Source organism: Macaca mulatta, chromosome 8 (assembly GCF_049350105.2).
Source record: "Macaca mulatta isolate MMU2019108-1 chromosome 8, T2T-MMU8v2.0, whole genome shotgun sequence".
NCBI classification, from domain to species: Eukaryota; Metazoa; Chordata; class Mammalia; order Primates; family Cercopithecidae; genus Macaca; species Macaca mulatta.
In genome coordinates, this window is record NC_133413.1 from 97,018,203 (window position 1) to 97,032,885 (window position 14,683).

The 14,683-nt window shown below is 36.4% G+C and overlaps 1 protein-coding gene across 3 annotated transcripts in view; it reads left to right on the forward strand.

The window, feature by feature from the left end:
• Positions 1–14,683, forward strand: part of CPNE3 (copine 3) — a 49,440-nt gene that overhangs the window by 26,729 nt on the left and 8,028 nt on the right. For all 3 annotated transcript variants that reach the window (XM_015145671.3, XM_001082722.5, XM_015145670.3), the window contains exons 8-14: positions 260–349; positions 4,774–4,872; positions 6,626–6,712; positions 7,727–7,786; positions 8,639–8,772; positions 11,351–11,405; positions 11,488–11,539. In XM_015145671.3, the coding sequence (XP_015001157.2) occupies positions 260–349; positions 4,774–4,872; positions 6,626–6,712; positions 7,727–7,786; positions 8,639–8,772; positions 11,351–11,405; positions 11,488–11,539 (577 nt within the window). The remainder of the gene's footprint in view (positions 1–259; positions 350–4,773; positions 4,873–6,625; positions 6,713–7,726; positions 7,787–8,638; positions 8,773–11,350; positions 11,406–11,487; positions 11,540–14,683) is intronic.

Consider the following 14,683-nt stretch of genomic DNA (forward strand, 5'->3'; position numbering starts at 1 on the left):
ATGTATTTTCCAAATAGTTTTCTACTTTCCTCAGAATGTACCACAACTGTACAATTTATTACATTTTTCATGTAACAGTTGTATAATATTGTTCTAGGTAGATTTTTTGTTGAGATAGATTTTTTATAGAAATAGTTGAGTTGATGAAAAGGTGAAGGATGAATGGTGAGAGTATAGCAAGAACCTAGGAAGGGCAGGAGCAAAATGTTAATGAACTGGAAATTTTTTCTAACAGCTCTTTGAAACCACATTTTTATAGGTTGTTAAAAACAACTTGAATCCTGTTTGGAGGCCTTTTAAGATCTCTCTGAACTCCTTGTGTTACGGAGATATGGACAAAACTATTAAGGTAATTTGAAATTTTATATATATATATAAAATACATAAATATATACATGTTCACCTATTTTATAAAATTAATACATAAGATAGTATCTAAAGAAAGTAAATGATATAACAGACACCTATAGAGTTAAATTTTATGTGTGTAGAATAATACTAAAATAGAAATGTCTTCTGTAAGTGGCATAGTTTGAGGAGTAGGCATGTTTGACTAATCTGTTGACCTAATGCTTAGTCAAACAGTGTCATTTCTATTTTATTCTTTATTTTAAAAAATCAAATGTCCAGTTTAATATTTTTTCCTTTTAATAAGATTCCTCTGCTCTGCTAATAGGAACCTCGAACTACATTATTTGCCTTTGGTATGTCTGTTGCAGATAGAAGCAGATGTTACCCTAAGAACTCAGAGCTTGCTTCTACCCTTAGTAAAGGAGGGGAGTGTTGATGGCATTTTTCTTCCTTATTTTCAGAATGAGATAAGTAATTAATTGAAAGCCTTTAGAAGGCTTTAGTTTTAGAGTATCAGGGAAGTGAAGTATGAACAGCAAATAGCAGATGTCTCAGTATTTTTTTAAATGTTTTTATTCATAGGCATTTATTTGAAAAAAGAGTAAAAAAATAAATAAAAGAAAACTCATGGAGTGGTGTTGAGAATGAAAAATATTTACATACATATACATAAAAAACACTTTTGTACTAGAATTATTATCTTTACATGATTACAGATAGAAGTCTTTTTTATGTTCAGACATCAGTAGATCAAAGGGATTTTTTGGTTTGTCTTTCTCTTTTTTTGATAATGAATAGGGTAAAAGCAGGCAAGGTAATGAGGAATAAGTATAAGATTTGGAGTCAGACCACAGTTCAAGATTTGACTTAGTCCTGTAACCGGCTAAGGGATCTTGAGCAGGTAACCAAACTTCTTCACATTTACTTATTTATTTATTTTGCTTATTAGTAGGAAACTTCACCTGCATTCTTCACTTTTATAATAGAGTTAAGAATTTCTACATTGCAGAAAAGCAAAAATTAAATGAACAGAAGTGAAAGTTTTGTGAAAATTTTGTAAAGGTGCCATTGTTACTGAAAAACTGCTTCATTTTTGCTGGGTGTGGTGTCTCAGGCCTGTAATCCCAGCACTTTGGGAGGCTGAGGCAGTTGAATTGCCTGAGCTCAGGAGTTTGAGACCAGCCTAGGCAACATGACTAAATACTGTCTCTACAGAAAATACAAAAATTAACTGGGTATGGTGGCGCACACCTGTGGTCCCAGCTACTCGGGAGGCTTAGGTGGGAGGATTCCTTGACCCTGGGAGGCAGAGGTCTCAATAAGCCAAGATTGCTTCACACTGCACTCCAGCCTGGGTGACTGAGACCCTGTCTCAAAAAAAAAAAAAAAAAAAAAAAAAAAAAAAAAAACCCAACTGCTTCATTTCTGAGATCCATAAAAAATTGCTTCAAATTTGTAAAGAACTTTAAAAATCAATCTAAATATGATTTGTAAGGTATTTGAAACAGTAGTGAAAATCCAGGTCCAAAATAAATAGTTGAAAACTAGCTATAAAATTATTTTTTATCATTATACCAAATCCAGACTTTTGCTTTTCCTATTAAAAATAGTAAACGTCATTAGATGTCAGACGGCAGGTAAATCTGGGGAAAAATGTCTAAGCCATGACTATTTGATTGTGTGTAGTGATATGTTAACAACAAAGCAATGTTTTTTAAACTTTTTTGCTCACAGTGGCATGCTTACAGGGCTATTTTATTATAGTAAGTAAATTGATTTTCTGAGCTTTCTCTGATGAATGTCTTCCATTCTTAAAAGTTTCTTGGTTTGTTTTTATTTGTTTTTAACTATACACAACTTGGTTTGCTACGTCATCACTGACTTTATTTCGTTTAGTTCTGCATTTCTTTGCAATATCAGAAAAGTCATACATTTGTGATTCTCTTACTGTTTGAAAATTGCTTGTAGGGATAGTAAAGAATTATAGAGCAGAGAATAGAGTCAGAATCCTCAGTAGTTTCTTTGCTGTGGTGTGTTATTATTCTAGCATGTATTATTTTCATTAAGATCAAGTGAATACGAGAAATAATCATGCATGCTGCCACTTTGCCTAAAATGGGAATGCCTTACTGAATGTAGTGTTGTGTGGTGTGTGCATTCTCTTTCATATATACATATGCCCATGTGTATATATGTATACATTTATTTATTACACATATGTTTATTATGTATACTATATATGCATGTGTATATGCATATTATGTATCCATTAAATGTATATGAATACATGTATATATTATATACTTGTATATACATATGCATGTGTATATATGCATATATTGTTATGCCTACCATTGTTTAAAAAGCCAATAGTACTGGTCTTTGAATTCTTGAAAAGATAAAAATTAAATGACACAAATCGTCTTATCTCAAACAGTATCTGAACATATGACAGCATTATGAATATCATGTCTGCCTTCAAGGGGAGAAGAGGCAGCTTTTTCTATATATTTATTATAGTGAGTAATCAAAACTTTTAGTTTAAAAATGTTATTTACATTTCCTGAAATTTTAACGTACGAATAGTCTAAACATATGAACCGTTTTAGCCCTTCATAATCTTTACTTAGATAAAATCTTGGCCTTGTCAAAGCTTAATCTTGTCTTAGATATAAATTGGTGTTCCCTGATTGCAAATCTAAACTGCAAGGTTCTATTTTCCATAACTGAAAATGTCTGTTTAAAAAACACGAACTTATTAAAATATTAAGATAGTTTATTTTCTACCTTATCTAAATATTACTTCCTCTAAAAATTATGGAAATTTTTACATCTCTTTTCTCTTGGCACATTAAAGAGTCATATAAAAGGTTTTTGGTTTAAAAATTGGATACTGAGTAGGGCAAGAGTCAAACTGTCAGACTTGGTCAGTGGCCAAAATACCTGCAAAGCATTTTCTTAAAAAAATAAAATTCCTTTCTGTTACTCAAAATTGAAATTCTCAATCTTGGCTGTTTTGATTGATTGATTTGTAGTCTTCCTGAAGAATAATGAAAATAGAAGTAGGGAATGAAAGACTTCCAGTTATGATAAGCATTCATTTCATAGAACTAAGGGGAAAAATAGTCACTTTGCCAAGTAAACATATAAAATCCTGAGCATTTTAGCTTGGCAGTTAAGTTTGAGAAGGATATTAGCAAGATAAAACTCTCTATTGGCTGATGGTAAATACAAGTTGCTTCTTAGTTAAAAGTTTTTTTTTTAAAGTATAGGTTCTAAGATTTCAAAGTGTCCTTAGCACAGCTTTACTTTACCTGTGTTGGTTACCACACAAGGCATACCATCTTCTAAGACTATTTAATTCCTCTAAGTTTTAGTTCTGCAAAATGGGCATCATAGTAACAAGATTCCAACTCTGTCTACCTCACAAGACTATTTACAGAATGTGCACAGTATATATAATAAATGTTTGCAGAAATGAAATAATCTGTTTTGAAATAAAATACTATAAAAACATTGGTGTTAAATGTTCACAATCATGGTCAGTTTTCAGCTTCCCTTGAACACTTCTGCTTGCTAGTAGTTCATGCCACCTAATTTTTCCCATTGCAAATAATATTCTAGTATGCTGGTGAATATTTGCTCTTTGACTGCTCTGTCAACCTGTCATGAAATTACATGCAACTCAAATACTCTCACCTCTCTTCTGTCTCCTTTCAGAGAGAGAAAGCATTTAATCAGAGCCAGATCTAAGACTAGAACTCACCCTGTCTCACATGGAAATAGAGTAAATATGACCCGGTATAGATACTTCCTCAGTGGACTAAGTACTCTTAGCCTGGAATTGTTCTTTTCATTGTAAGAGTTGTGATCTTCACAATGATGCAAATCTGGCTTCATCATATGTAACTTCTAATATAAGCCTAACCTTACCAAACTGCAGCTAATGAAATATATTTTTCATAATTCTAAATTATCTAGGATTTAATTATATAAATTTTAGCTTTCTAGAATGTTAACTTCCTTTCCTTCTCCAGATAATGGTTTTTAGCCATTGCATAGTAATAAGGCAAAGAAGTGGATGAGAAAGAAGGTATACCTCCTTTTTGCCCTTTATCAGCACTTATAGAAGGCATGATAGAGGAGCTGGAAACTGCTTAATGTGGAATTGAAACAGTATTTGTGTTTTTCATCTGCCTATGGTTCTAGATCTGTTTAGATCCCCATTCCAAGGATAGCTGGGGTTTGAAAGTGTTTCAATATTGCTTCTCTAGGATATTAATTCCTACTTTCCCAAGTAGGGACTGCATATTCCATATTTTCATTTACTGTAATTAAAAGGGCACTTCATGATAGATTGTATTTATCACAGCCAATACTTTTTAATTGATTTTTATATATTTTTATTATATTTAATTTCAGGTGGAGTGTTATGATTATGACAATGATGGGTCACATGATCTCATTGGAACCTTTCAAACCACCATGACAAAACTGAAAGAAGCCTCCAGGAGCTCACCTGTAAGTTACATCTGTGCATTTTCATATACTTTATAGTTGGACTGTGTATTTATTACTGTATTTCATTTTTTTCCCACAGCATCAAACGGTTTACTATGCTTTTACTCTATATTGTGTAATGCCCCAAAATGTTTAGTAATCACATAATCCACAATTCATACTTGGGGTATGAATTTTATTGAGCAGAACACCACATAAAAGTTACTAATGCCAGATGAGGACTCCAACTACATGGAGGACAGCAAAGATGATCACAATGTCAGTCACTAGGAATAGAAGTCCAAACCTTTTGCCCATTGTATCATGGTATTGGAGTCAAGGCAAACACAATGCAGGCAAGCACTAGAGGGAACCACACTTTACTCACAGAGAGAAGAGACAGAGCAATATCAGCTTTAAAAGTAGGCATTGATTTCCATGGCCAGCAGTTCCATCCAGCAGCTAATGCAGGGCAGCTGGCCCCAGTGCGCTTGTCTAGAAGAATGACCCTGCCCCTCTCAAATAGACTAGGAAATACTGAAAGCTGGGGGCAGGCCTGAGAGTCATTAAGCACAGGCTTCAGCAGGACCAAAGAGCACTTATTGAGCCTGAAGGTATAAATGAATAAGTGAAGTAATCTAGCCCTTTTTCAATAAGAATTCAGTTTGTGGAATTTCTGTAGCTCTAATACACAATAATTTTTTAATTGTTTTTCCTTTTTTTAATTTCTAATACTCAATAATTAATACTTATGATTGTGACTGAAACTCCAGCAAGATCCTGAACCATCAAAGAATTTGTTTAACATAATTTTGTTTTACATCATTGTATTATACCACATGTATTTTTTAGTGTTTGATTCTTGGAAAACTAGTAATGACTGTCTGAAGTACATATAAGTGGCTTTGTGTTAACCAGAAGAGGTGACTTATCAAGTAATTATTGAATATCTCTTATATTATTATTAGGCAAGCCAGTGAGAATTTGAAGGTATAACTTGGAGGTGATTATAATGTCACTGTGAAGAAAAAAATTAAATGAGACACTTGAGAATAACACAGAGTATGTAACTAAATTTCGTATAGTTGTAGAAATTTAAAGAGATAGAGATCAGAGAAGACTAGAGGAGTAGTGGAAGTTATAGAGCAGAACAACTTGAGCCAAGCCCTCAAGATGGATAGGGAGATAGGATGGGGGAAGGAAGATCATTCTTTTGGGAGAAGGAAATATAAAGCAAGAGGAGGTGTTAGATCAATTTTTAACATGTATTCCCAGTGGAAAGAGAAGATCTTTGCTGCATATTTTACCATAGAGTTGGGCTTCATATGTTTGTTTTATGATGTTACTTTTTTTTTTCTTTCCTTTGCAGCGTATTTTCATTCTTTATGTTGGTAACAGCTAGGAGTAATATTTTATTTCCTTTATTATACCATATTATACCATAGAGCCCAACTCTATGGTAAAATATACAGCAAAGAGAAAAGATTATGCCTCGGAACATTTGCAAGAAAATTACCTGCAGAGGTAAAATTTATTTGGGGGAACTATTTTGAAAGGTATGCAATTTTAGGAATGCCTTAATTGTTAGAAATTTACCTGATAAATATTCCACATATTTAACATATTATGTAATTGTTTCAGAGTTATATTTTGCAACAGACCTATATCAGTAGGTAGTTTGATTCTAAAGGGAAAAAAGTCATTCACTTAAGTTCACACTGGCATTTCTAATATTGCTAATAAAAAGTAACATTTTTGTCTTCTCTTCCTACAGGTTGAATTTGAATGCATAAATGAGAAAAAAAGGCAAAAGAAAAAAAGCTACAAGAATTCAGGTGTTATCAGTGTCAAACAGTGTGAGGTCAGTTGGCCTTGGCTACTTATTTTTATTTATTTATTTTTGAGCTGGAGTCTTGCTCTATTGCCCAGGCTGCAGTGCAGTGGCACAATCTCGGCTCACTGCAACCTCCGCCTCCCGGGTTCAAGCAATTCTCTGCCTCAGCCTCCTAGGTAGCTGGGATTACAGGCGCCCACCACGACACTGTATTTTTTGTAGAAACGAGGTTTCACCATGTTGGCCAGGCTGATCTTCAACTCCTGACCTCATGATCCACTCGCCTTGGCTTCCCAAAGTGCTGGGATTACAGGTGTGAGCCACTGCGCCCAACCCAAGCCTTGGCTACTTATAATATAATGAGATCATATTTCAAGTTCTCCTGTTAGTATGATTTATATTAAACAAATACTTGAATTTCAGGCAGTTGAAAATCACATGAGCATCTGGTCACCTTTAGCAAAAAGAATCAACTAGGGAAGAGGAAAAAAAATCAAGTAACCTGTTTCTAAGGTTTGACAAGTTATTTGCAAAGGACAAGGATAAGTTTTTCATTATCTTAGGAAATATAAAGAAGCATAGTATTTTCTCAGCTCTTTAGTGGAGATGACCTGACCCAATGCATTTATCCTCTTCTTAATTTCAATAGAAAATGTTATGAGTAGAGGGGAAAAGCCAAGATTTCTTAGGTTGAACAAGTGGAGTGGAGTTTTTGTTTTTTTAAATGTTGACTACTATGCTTATTAAAGCCCTCAACATATTGGATTCATTACTAATATCTTAAAACTTAAAATTAGTATATTTCATCTTTGGCCATTAATATTCTAATCTTAACATTGCTGTAAGTATCTTGAAGTAAAATCTTACAGGTTCATGGCACATAGGGGAAGGGATATCTTAAACCTGAATGCAGGGGTAATTTCCATGTTTATATTATGTCCTGTTCAGTTTACAGACTTTTAAAAATATATGCCAAAGAATTTTTTGCTTCTCTTGTATAGTAGGAGAGTTGTAATTTTAACAGTTTTCTCTTATTATTAGATTACAGTGGAATGCACATTCCTTGACTATATAATGGGAGGATGTCAGCTGAATTTTACCGTAAGTAACACACTGAATTTTTCAGCATAGGCTTTTTCCTCCATGTTGCAGTATATTTTCTTCACTGCAAAACTGACTTTGTAATGAAATTTTCACAATCTGTTTAGCATAGTCTTCTTAGAGTCCTCAGGCAGGTTGTCTGGGCTTATCCATCGTGAAGCTCTCTTTGTTGATGAGATCTCTTTCTCCTGAGAGAAAGCAGATGTGTACAAACCTACAAACCAGTGGTTATCCTGAATTTAAGGACTAGAAAGCATTAGTGAGACAACCTTATAAAAGACAACCCCTAAGCCTAAGTAGTGGATATAGTAATTCATTATTTAAGCCATCTAGAAAAGTAGAGGCATCAAGGCCGGGCGCGGTGGCTCAAGCCTGTAATCCCAGCACTTTGGGAGGCCGAGGCGGGCGGATCACGAGGTCAGGAGATCGAGACCATCCTGGCTAACTCGGTGAAACCCCGTCTCTACTAAAAATACAAAAAAAAAACTAGCCGGGCGCGGTGGCGGGCGCCTGTAGTCCCAGCTACTCGGGAGGCTGAGGCAGGAGAATGGCGTGAACCCGGGAGGCGGAGCTTGCAGTGAGCTGAGATCCGGCCACTGCACTCCAGCCTGGGTGACAGAGCAAGACTCCGTCTCAAAAAAAAAAAAAAAAAAAAAAGAAAAGTAGAGGCATCAGGTTGTTTCACATTTAGGCTTTACTTGTTTCATTGTCTATGGAAATAAGTGGTAGACATTTGTTAGGAAGTTGGCGCAAGGATGCATGATTGTATCCCATCTCTTGAAGTTTTCCCGGACATCAAGCACAGGTGTCCCTGCCTTCTCCTCAGTAAGGGCTGCAATTGTTATTTGGCAGGTGGGAGTGGACTTCACTGGCTCCAATGGTGACCCAAGGTCTCCAGACTCCCTTCATTACATCAGCCCCAATGGCGTTAATGAGTATTTGACTGCTCTCTGGTCTGTGGGACTGGTCATTCAAGATTATGATGCGTGAGTATGACTTTGGAAAAACTAAAATACATGTTTCCACAATTCCCCAGAAAGGGTAGTTTGTTTCGTCAGTTAGTACTCTGATATAGGTGGTAGGATGATGATGCTTTCTCCCTAAAATTCCCCCGTCTTGTCTTCTATTTTTCTCTTTGTGGCAATCTTGCTGTTTACTTTAGATCTCTAATATCTTGCTGTGATTAGTTATAATATATTGCATGTACTTTGCTTTATAGTACATATAGTTTGCTATTTACTTCCTGACTGATGTCAGCAAGGCTCTTGTTTCTTTAGTCTGGTTTCCTTGGGGCTTATTCATTAGGCATAAGTTGTATGAGTGATTGAAGCCCAGAAGACATGTTTTATGAACACAAAAACTATTTCTTATCATATCTATCTCCTTGGCAGTTGTCAAATTATTTTTTTAATGGTGACTTTTAACAAGTGCTGAAGGATAACTAGATCTAATTGCTATGAAATATTCTGAATGGTTATTGATGGTTAGGTTTTGAATAGATTTAAATAGGTCCTCTTGAGGGTTTACTGAACAATATGGAAAACATCTGCATTAGTAGTGTTTTTCCTGGATGTGTTAAGAGTACAAAATAAAGTTTCTCTTGTTTTTGTCTATTATTATTTTATTTTCATATTGATGGGGCTTTTAATTAATCTGTAGCATTTAAAGAGGTGAAATTTGTAGGCACATGCAAAGAAATCTAAAGCAAGGTGGCAGTTCCAATTTCAGGCTAGTAAGTTTTAAGGCAAAAATCATTAAATATATTTAACATATATAGAAAGTTACTTTATTAGAAAGTAGTGAGAGCTTAGAAAGGTGGTCAGATATAACACAGAATTAAAAAATTAATAATTTCTCACTAGCAGATATTAAAAGTATTCTTGCAGTTATCTTAATTACAAGTATGGAATTAGGACATGACCAGTGGAACCAAGCAAACAGTCCAGAAATAGACCCATGTGTATAAGTGAATTTAGGGGAAGGAGTTGTAAAAGCTGTCAAACTGGACAAAAATTAAATTTGGATCCCTGACTCATACTTGCATGTTTTAGGATATTATTCTGTATAAATTAGAGTACAGACCAAACTGCTGAAATGGACACCCAAAAACAAAGTGACTTTGACAAAATAGAGGTTTATTTCACGTTGCATGTCTAGGGGTAAGTATAATGCTTAAGAACTGATAGGAGAGTTCTGCTATTCTCAATTCACAGCTTCCCTCTCTGGGTCCATAGCTCTGGTTCTCATCTTCTCCAGCCAGTGGGAAGAGAAGAAAGGGACCAGGGGGTGCATGTGCCTTCCCTTTTAGGAGTATGATTCAGAAGTGGCTGGCAAATCACTTCTTTCTCACATCTCCGTCTCTAGATTCCAGCCACCTGATCACATCCAGCCCAGAGAAGCTAGGAGGTACAGTGTCTAGCTCAGGTGTTCTATTATTAAAGGAGGGAATGGATATTGCCGGGGAGCAGCAATTTCTGCTTCATATCCACTTCAAAACACTTTCCAGATGAATTAGAAGTTTAATATCAAAAGCAAAGTTCTAAAAGTTCTAGAAGAAAATATATGTGAATTGTTTATAATCTTGTAGTGAGGAAAACCTTCAAGCAAGAGAGCAAAAGCAAAAATCATGAAACCTTTTTTGTATTCACATTCATTAATATTAAAAACTATGAAAAGAAAGACGCTTTAAACAAAGTTGAAGACAGACTACAAACTGGGGAAAAATGTATCTTTCTTTCTTTTGAGAGAGAGTCTCGCTCCGTCACCCAGACTAGAGTACAGTGGTGCAGTCACGGTTCACTGCAACCTCCACTTCCTGGGCCCAAGTGATCCTCCCACCTCAGCCTGGGAGAAATATTTCTGACATGGCATAGGCTCCATCTTCAATGCAAAACTAACTGTTAAGAATAAATAAGAAAATAATATTCCTCATAGAAAAAAATATGTTCATTATGGTGTTTTATAATGGCAGAACACTGGCTATCAGACATCTGGGGGAGGATATCCATATTGTGGCATATTTTATGGAGGATATCTATACTCAGTGGCTATTCATGTGATATATATATTCGATCCACTGTCCCTCTCCCTAATGTATGAATATTTGTATTAAGTGGCATAAATAAAAGCTACCAATATCCTCTGATCATCTGGGGTCAGGTTGTGCTACCAAATGAGTTTGCTTTAAATTAGTAAAAAAAGAATTGTGGTTTTCAGGGCTTCGTGTATTTATTTACCCATTTGATCACTGAAATGATATACAAGATTTAAGTAGAACACAGTAGATTATGAAACATGCATGTAAACTCCATTTCTACAAAATCTATAGAAAGAAACATTTTTCTTCCTCAGTGCACAGAAAAATATTTAGGATGAGAGTTGTCAAATATTAACATTGATTCTCTTTGGCAGTTAATATAGGTAATCTTTTTTATCTCCATACTTTTCTAAGATTTTGAAAAATTGTTTTTGAAATGAGCTCATATTGATTTTATTGTGAGCAAAGATAAAGCTTTTTTATTTTGGAAAAACAATATTTTATTAATGTTTTTTTTTTCTTTTTAGTGATAAGATGTTTCCAGCTTTTGGTTTTGGAGCTCAGATACCTCCTCAGTGGCAGGTAAGAGGAAATCTCATTTTTAAAGCTTTACCTCCTAGAAAAGCAACCCAGCCCTCATCAGTCCTTTGCCCATCTTTGACAGGTATCACATGAATTTCCAATGAACTTCAACTCATCCAATCCCTACTGCAATGGTAAGTTAAAAAACAAACATGAAGACTTCAAATGGAAAGTCTCACTAATCTTTGTTACTTTGTTCTTTGTTCTTTGTTTTTTTTCTTGTGATGAAAACTACTCAAATTACATTTCTAGGTTTCATTTTCTTACATATTTAACTTTCTGTTGTATAAGGTAGAAGAATTGCACCAGGTTGGTGGTTAGGGTGGTAATGGTAATTATGGGGCAAATCAGTATTATGATGATGGAGGTGGTAAGCTAAATCCTCCTACCTTAAGAACTTTAGTGGGACAAAAAAATTCTCAATCTTTGGAGCTGATCAGTAAAAATAATCACATATTAAAAAGTATTTTCACATGTAAATTTATTTAAAAGCAAACTTTCAATAAAATAAGTAATTTAATATACAGATCTTTTGAAGCTTTTTTCAGAGTAGTAGTCACTCTCAACAAAGAGAAAAGTATCCAGCATCTAATACTTGTTGCTCACACAGTATTCTGTAAGTAGCTGGGATGGGCAAAAGGAACAAAGAATTGAGCTTCTATAGCAGCTTTCCTCTGTGTAGAGAGAAGGAGGCACATAGTTGTCTTTCATTTTACGTTTTTCTTTTATCTGTTTAAAAAAATAGAGACAGGGTCTCACTATGTTAGCCAGGCTGGTCTTGAACTCCTGACCTTAAGCTATCTTCCTGCCTTCTGCCTTGGCCTCCCAAAGTACTGGGATTAGAGGCATGAGCCACCATGCCCAGCCATGTTTTACTTTTTTCCTTATACCTCAAGTATCCAAGTGCTGCTTCTTTTTTTTTTTTTTTTTTTTTTTTTACCACATTGAGCAATCAATCAGAAATACCAGCTCTTCCACTAAATTATATATGAGACTAAAGAGTTTGGAAAAGGGAAAGTAGGTGTGGGAGCAAGAGGCATAATTTAAAATTCTAGACAATAAGCTAATTTTCTGCAAAGGGTCCTTTTGACAATTACAAATGTATAGCTTTCTAACAGAAGAAAGTGTTTTTTTCTTTTCTTCCTAAACAATATTCATAAGGTGGAAGAGTGTGAACAATTTTTGTGGGGGCAGTTTGCAATATGGTTTTGTTCTTTTCCCCAGAACACTTTTTCCATACTAATTCAGTGTTCCTTTGAGGCACTTTCAGTGACTGGTTGTGACCTCTTTTATTCCCTAGCCATTTGAAACTGGGAATGTTATTCTTTTTAAGAAATAGGCGGCCGGGCGCGGTGGCTCAAGCCTGTAATCCCAGCACTTTGGGAGGCCGAGACGGGCGGATCACGAGGTCAGGAGATCGAGACCATCCTGGCTAACACGGTGAAACCCCGTCTCTACTAAAAAATACAAAAAACTAGCCAGATGAGGTGGCGGGCGCCTGTAGTCCCAGCTACTCGGGAGGCTGAGGCAGGAGAATGGCGTGAACCTGGGAGGCGGAGCTTGCAGTGAGCTGAGATCCGGCCACTGCACTCCAGCCTGGGCGACAGAGCGAGACTCCGTCTCAAAAAAAAAAAAAAAGAAAAAAAAAGAAATATGCTTCATTTTTTTAATGAAAGTGGAATAATTTTTAGAATTTGTTGTAATTCGCTTTCATTTATTGTAAATGAATATGGATGACATATAATATGATAATTCATTTTAGAAGTTCAGTCATTCTGTGAGTAATGTAAGCCCATCCTTGGGCTGTTCACCAAGTGGTTTACACTCTGGAAAAAGATCAGTTTGGTTTTAAACAAAGGAGATACTATACAGCAAAAAGCTCAGAGCCTGATTTTAAGTCAAGGAAGTTTAATCCCCTTTTCCTAACTAATCATTGAACCTAATTGCCTTAGAAATAATATGCCTTAGAAATAACTTGTTACTGGCCGGGCGCGGTGGCTCAAGCCTGTAATTCCAGCACTTTGGGAGGCCGAGACGGGCGGATCACGAGGTCAGGAGATCGAGACCATCCTGGCTAACCCGGTGAAACCCCGTCTCTACTAAAAAAAATACAAAAAACTAGCCGGGCGAGATGGTGGGCGCCTGTAGTCCCAGCTACTCGGGAGGCTGAGGCAGGAGAATGGCGTAAACCCGGAAGGCGGAGCTTGCAGTGAGCTGAGATCCGGCCACTGCACTCCAGCCCGGGCGACAGAGCGAGACTCTGTCTCAAAAAAAAAAAAAAAAGAAAGAAAAGAAATAACTTGTTACTTTAATGCATAGAAAGGGTTTTTGGCATAATTCAGTTTTAATTAAGGAATTGAAGGCTCTTGATATTTGTGAAGAAATTACATTTTTGTTTGTTTGTTTGTTTTTTTTTTTTTTTTTTTTTTTGTGCTCTGTCGCCCAGGCTGGAGTGCAGTGGCGCGATCTCGGCTCACTGCAAGCTCCGCCTCCCGGGTTCACGCCATTCTCCTGCCTCAGCCTCCCGAGTAGCTGGGACTACAGGCGCCCACAACCGCGCCCGGCTAATTTTTTGTATTTTTAGTAGAGACGGGGTTTCACCGTGGTCTCCATCTCCTGACCTTGTGATCCGCCCGCCTCGGCCTCCCAAAGTGCTGGGATTACAGGCGTGAGCCACCGCGCCCGGCTGTTTTTGTTTTTTTGAGATGAAGTCTCGCTCTTGTCCCCCAGGCTGGAGTGTGATAGTATGATCTAGGCTCACTGCAACCTCTGCCCCCTGGGTTCAAGCGATTCTCCTGCTGTGGCCCCCCCGAGTAGCTGGGATTAGGGGCGCCTGCCACCACGCTCGGCTAATTTTTGTATTTTTAGTAGAGACAGGGTTTCACCATGTTGGCCATGCTGGTCTAGAACTACTGACCTCATGTGATCTACCTGCCTCAGCCTCCCAAACTGCTGGGATTATAGGCACGAGCCACCATGCCCAGCCCTAAATGAATTATTTATGCCTTTGTTACTACTGGATTGACTACTAGTTACATGGACCTTATGCATGTAAAATCACCTCTGCATATGAATTAGTTACATTCTCAAAGGTTGTTCATAAGACTACCTGTTCCTAAATTCAAATAAAATAAGAGGAGTTTATTGGAACTCTTACATTTTAAGAGAGAGTTGGTTTCATGAAGCTTTCAAGCCAAGTATGGTCATGCACTAAAAGTGACATTTTAGTCAATGACAGACCACATGTGCAACAGTAGGCCCATAAGATTTTAATATTA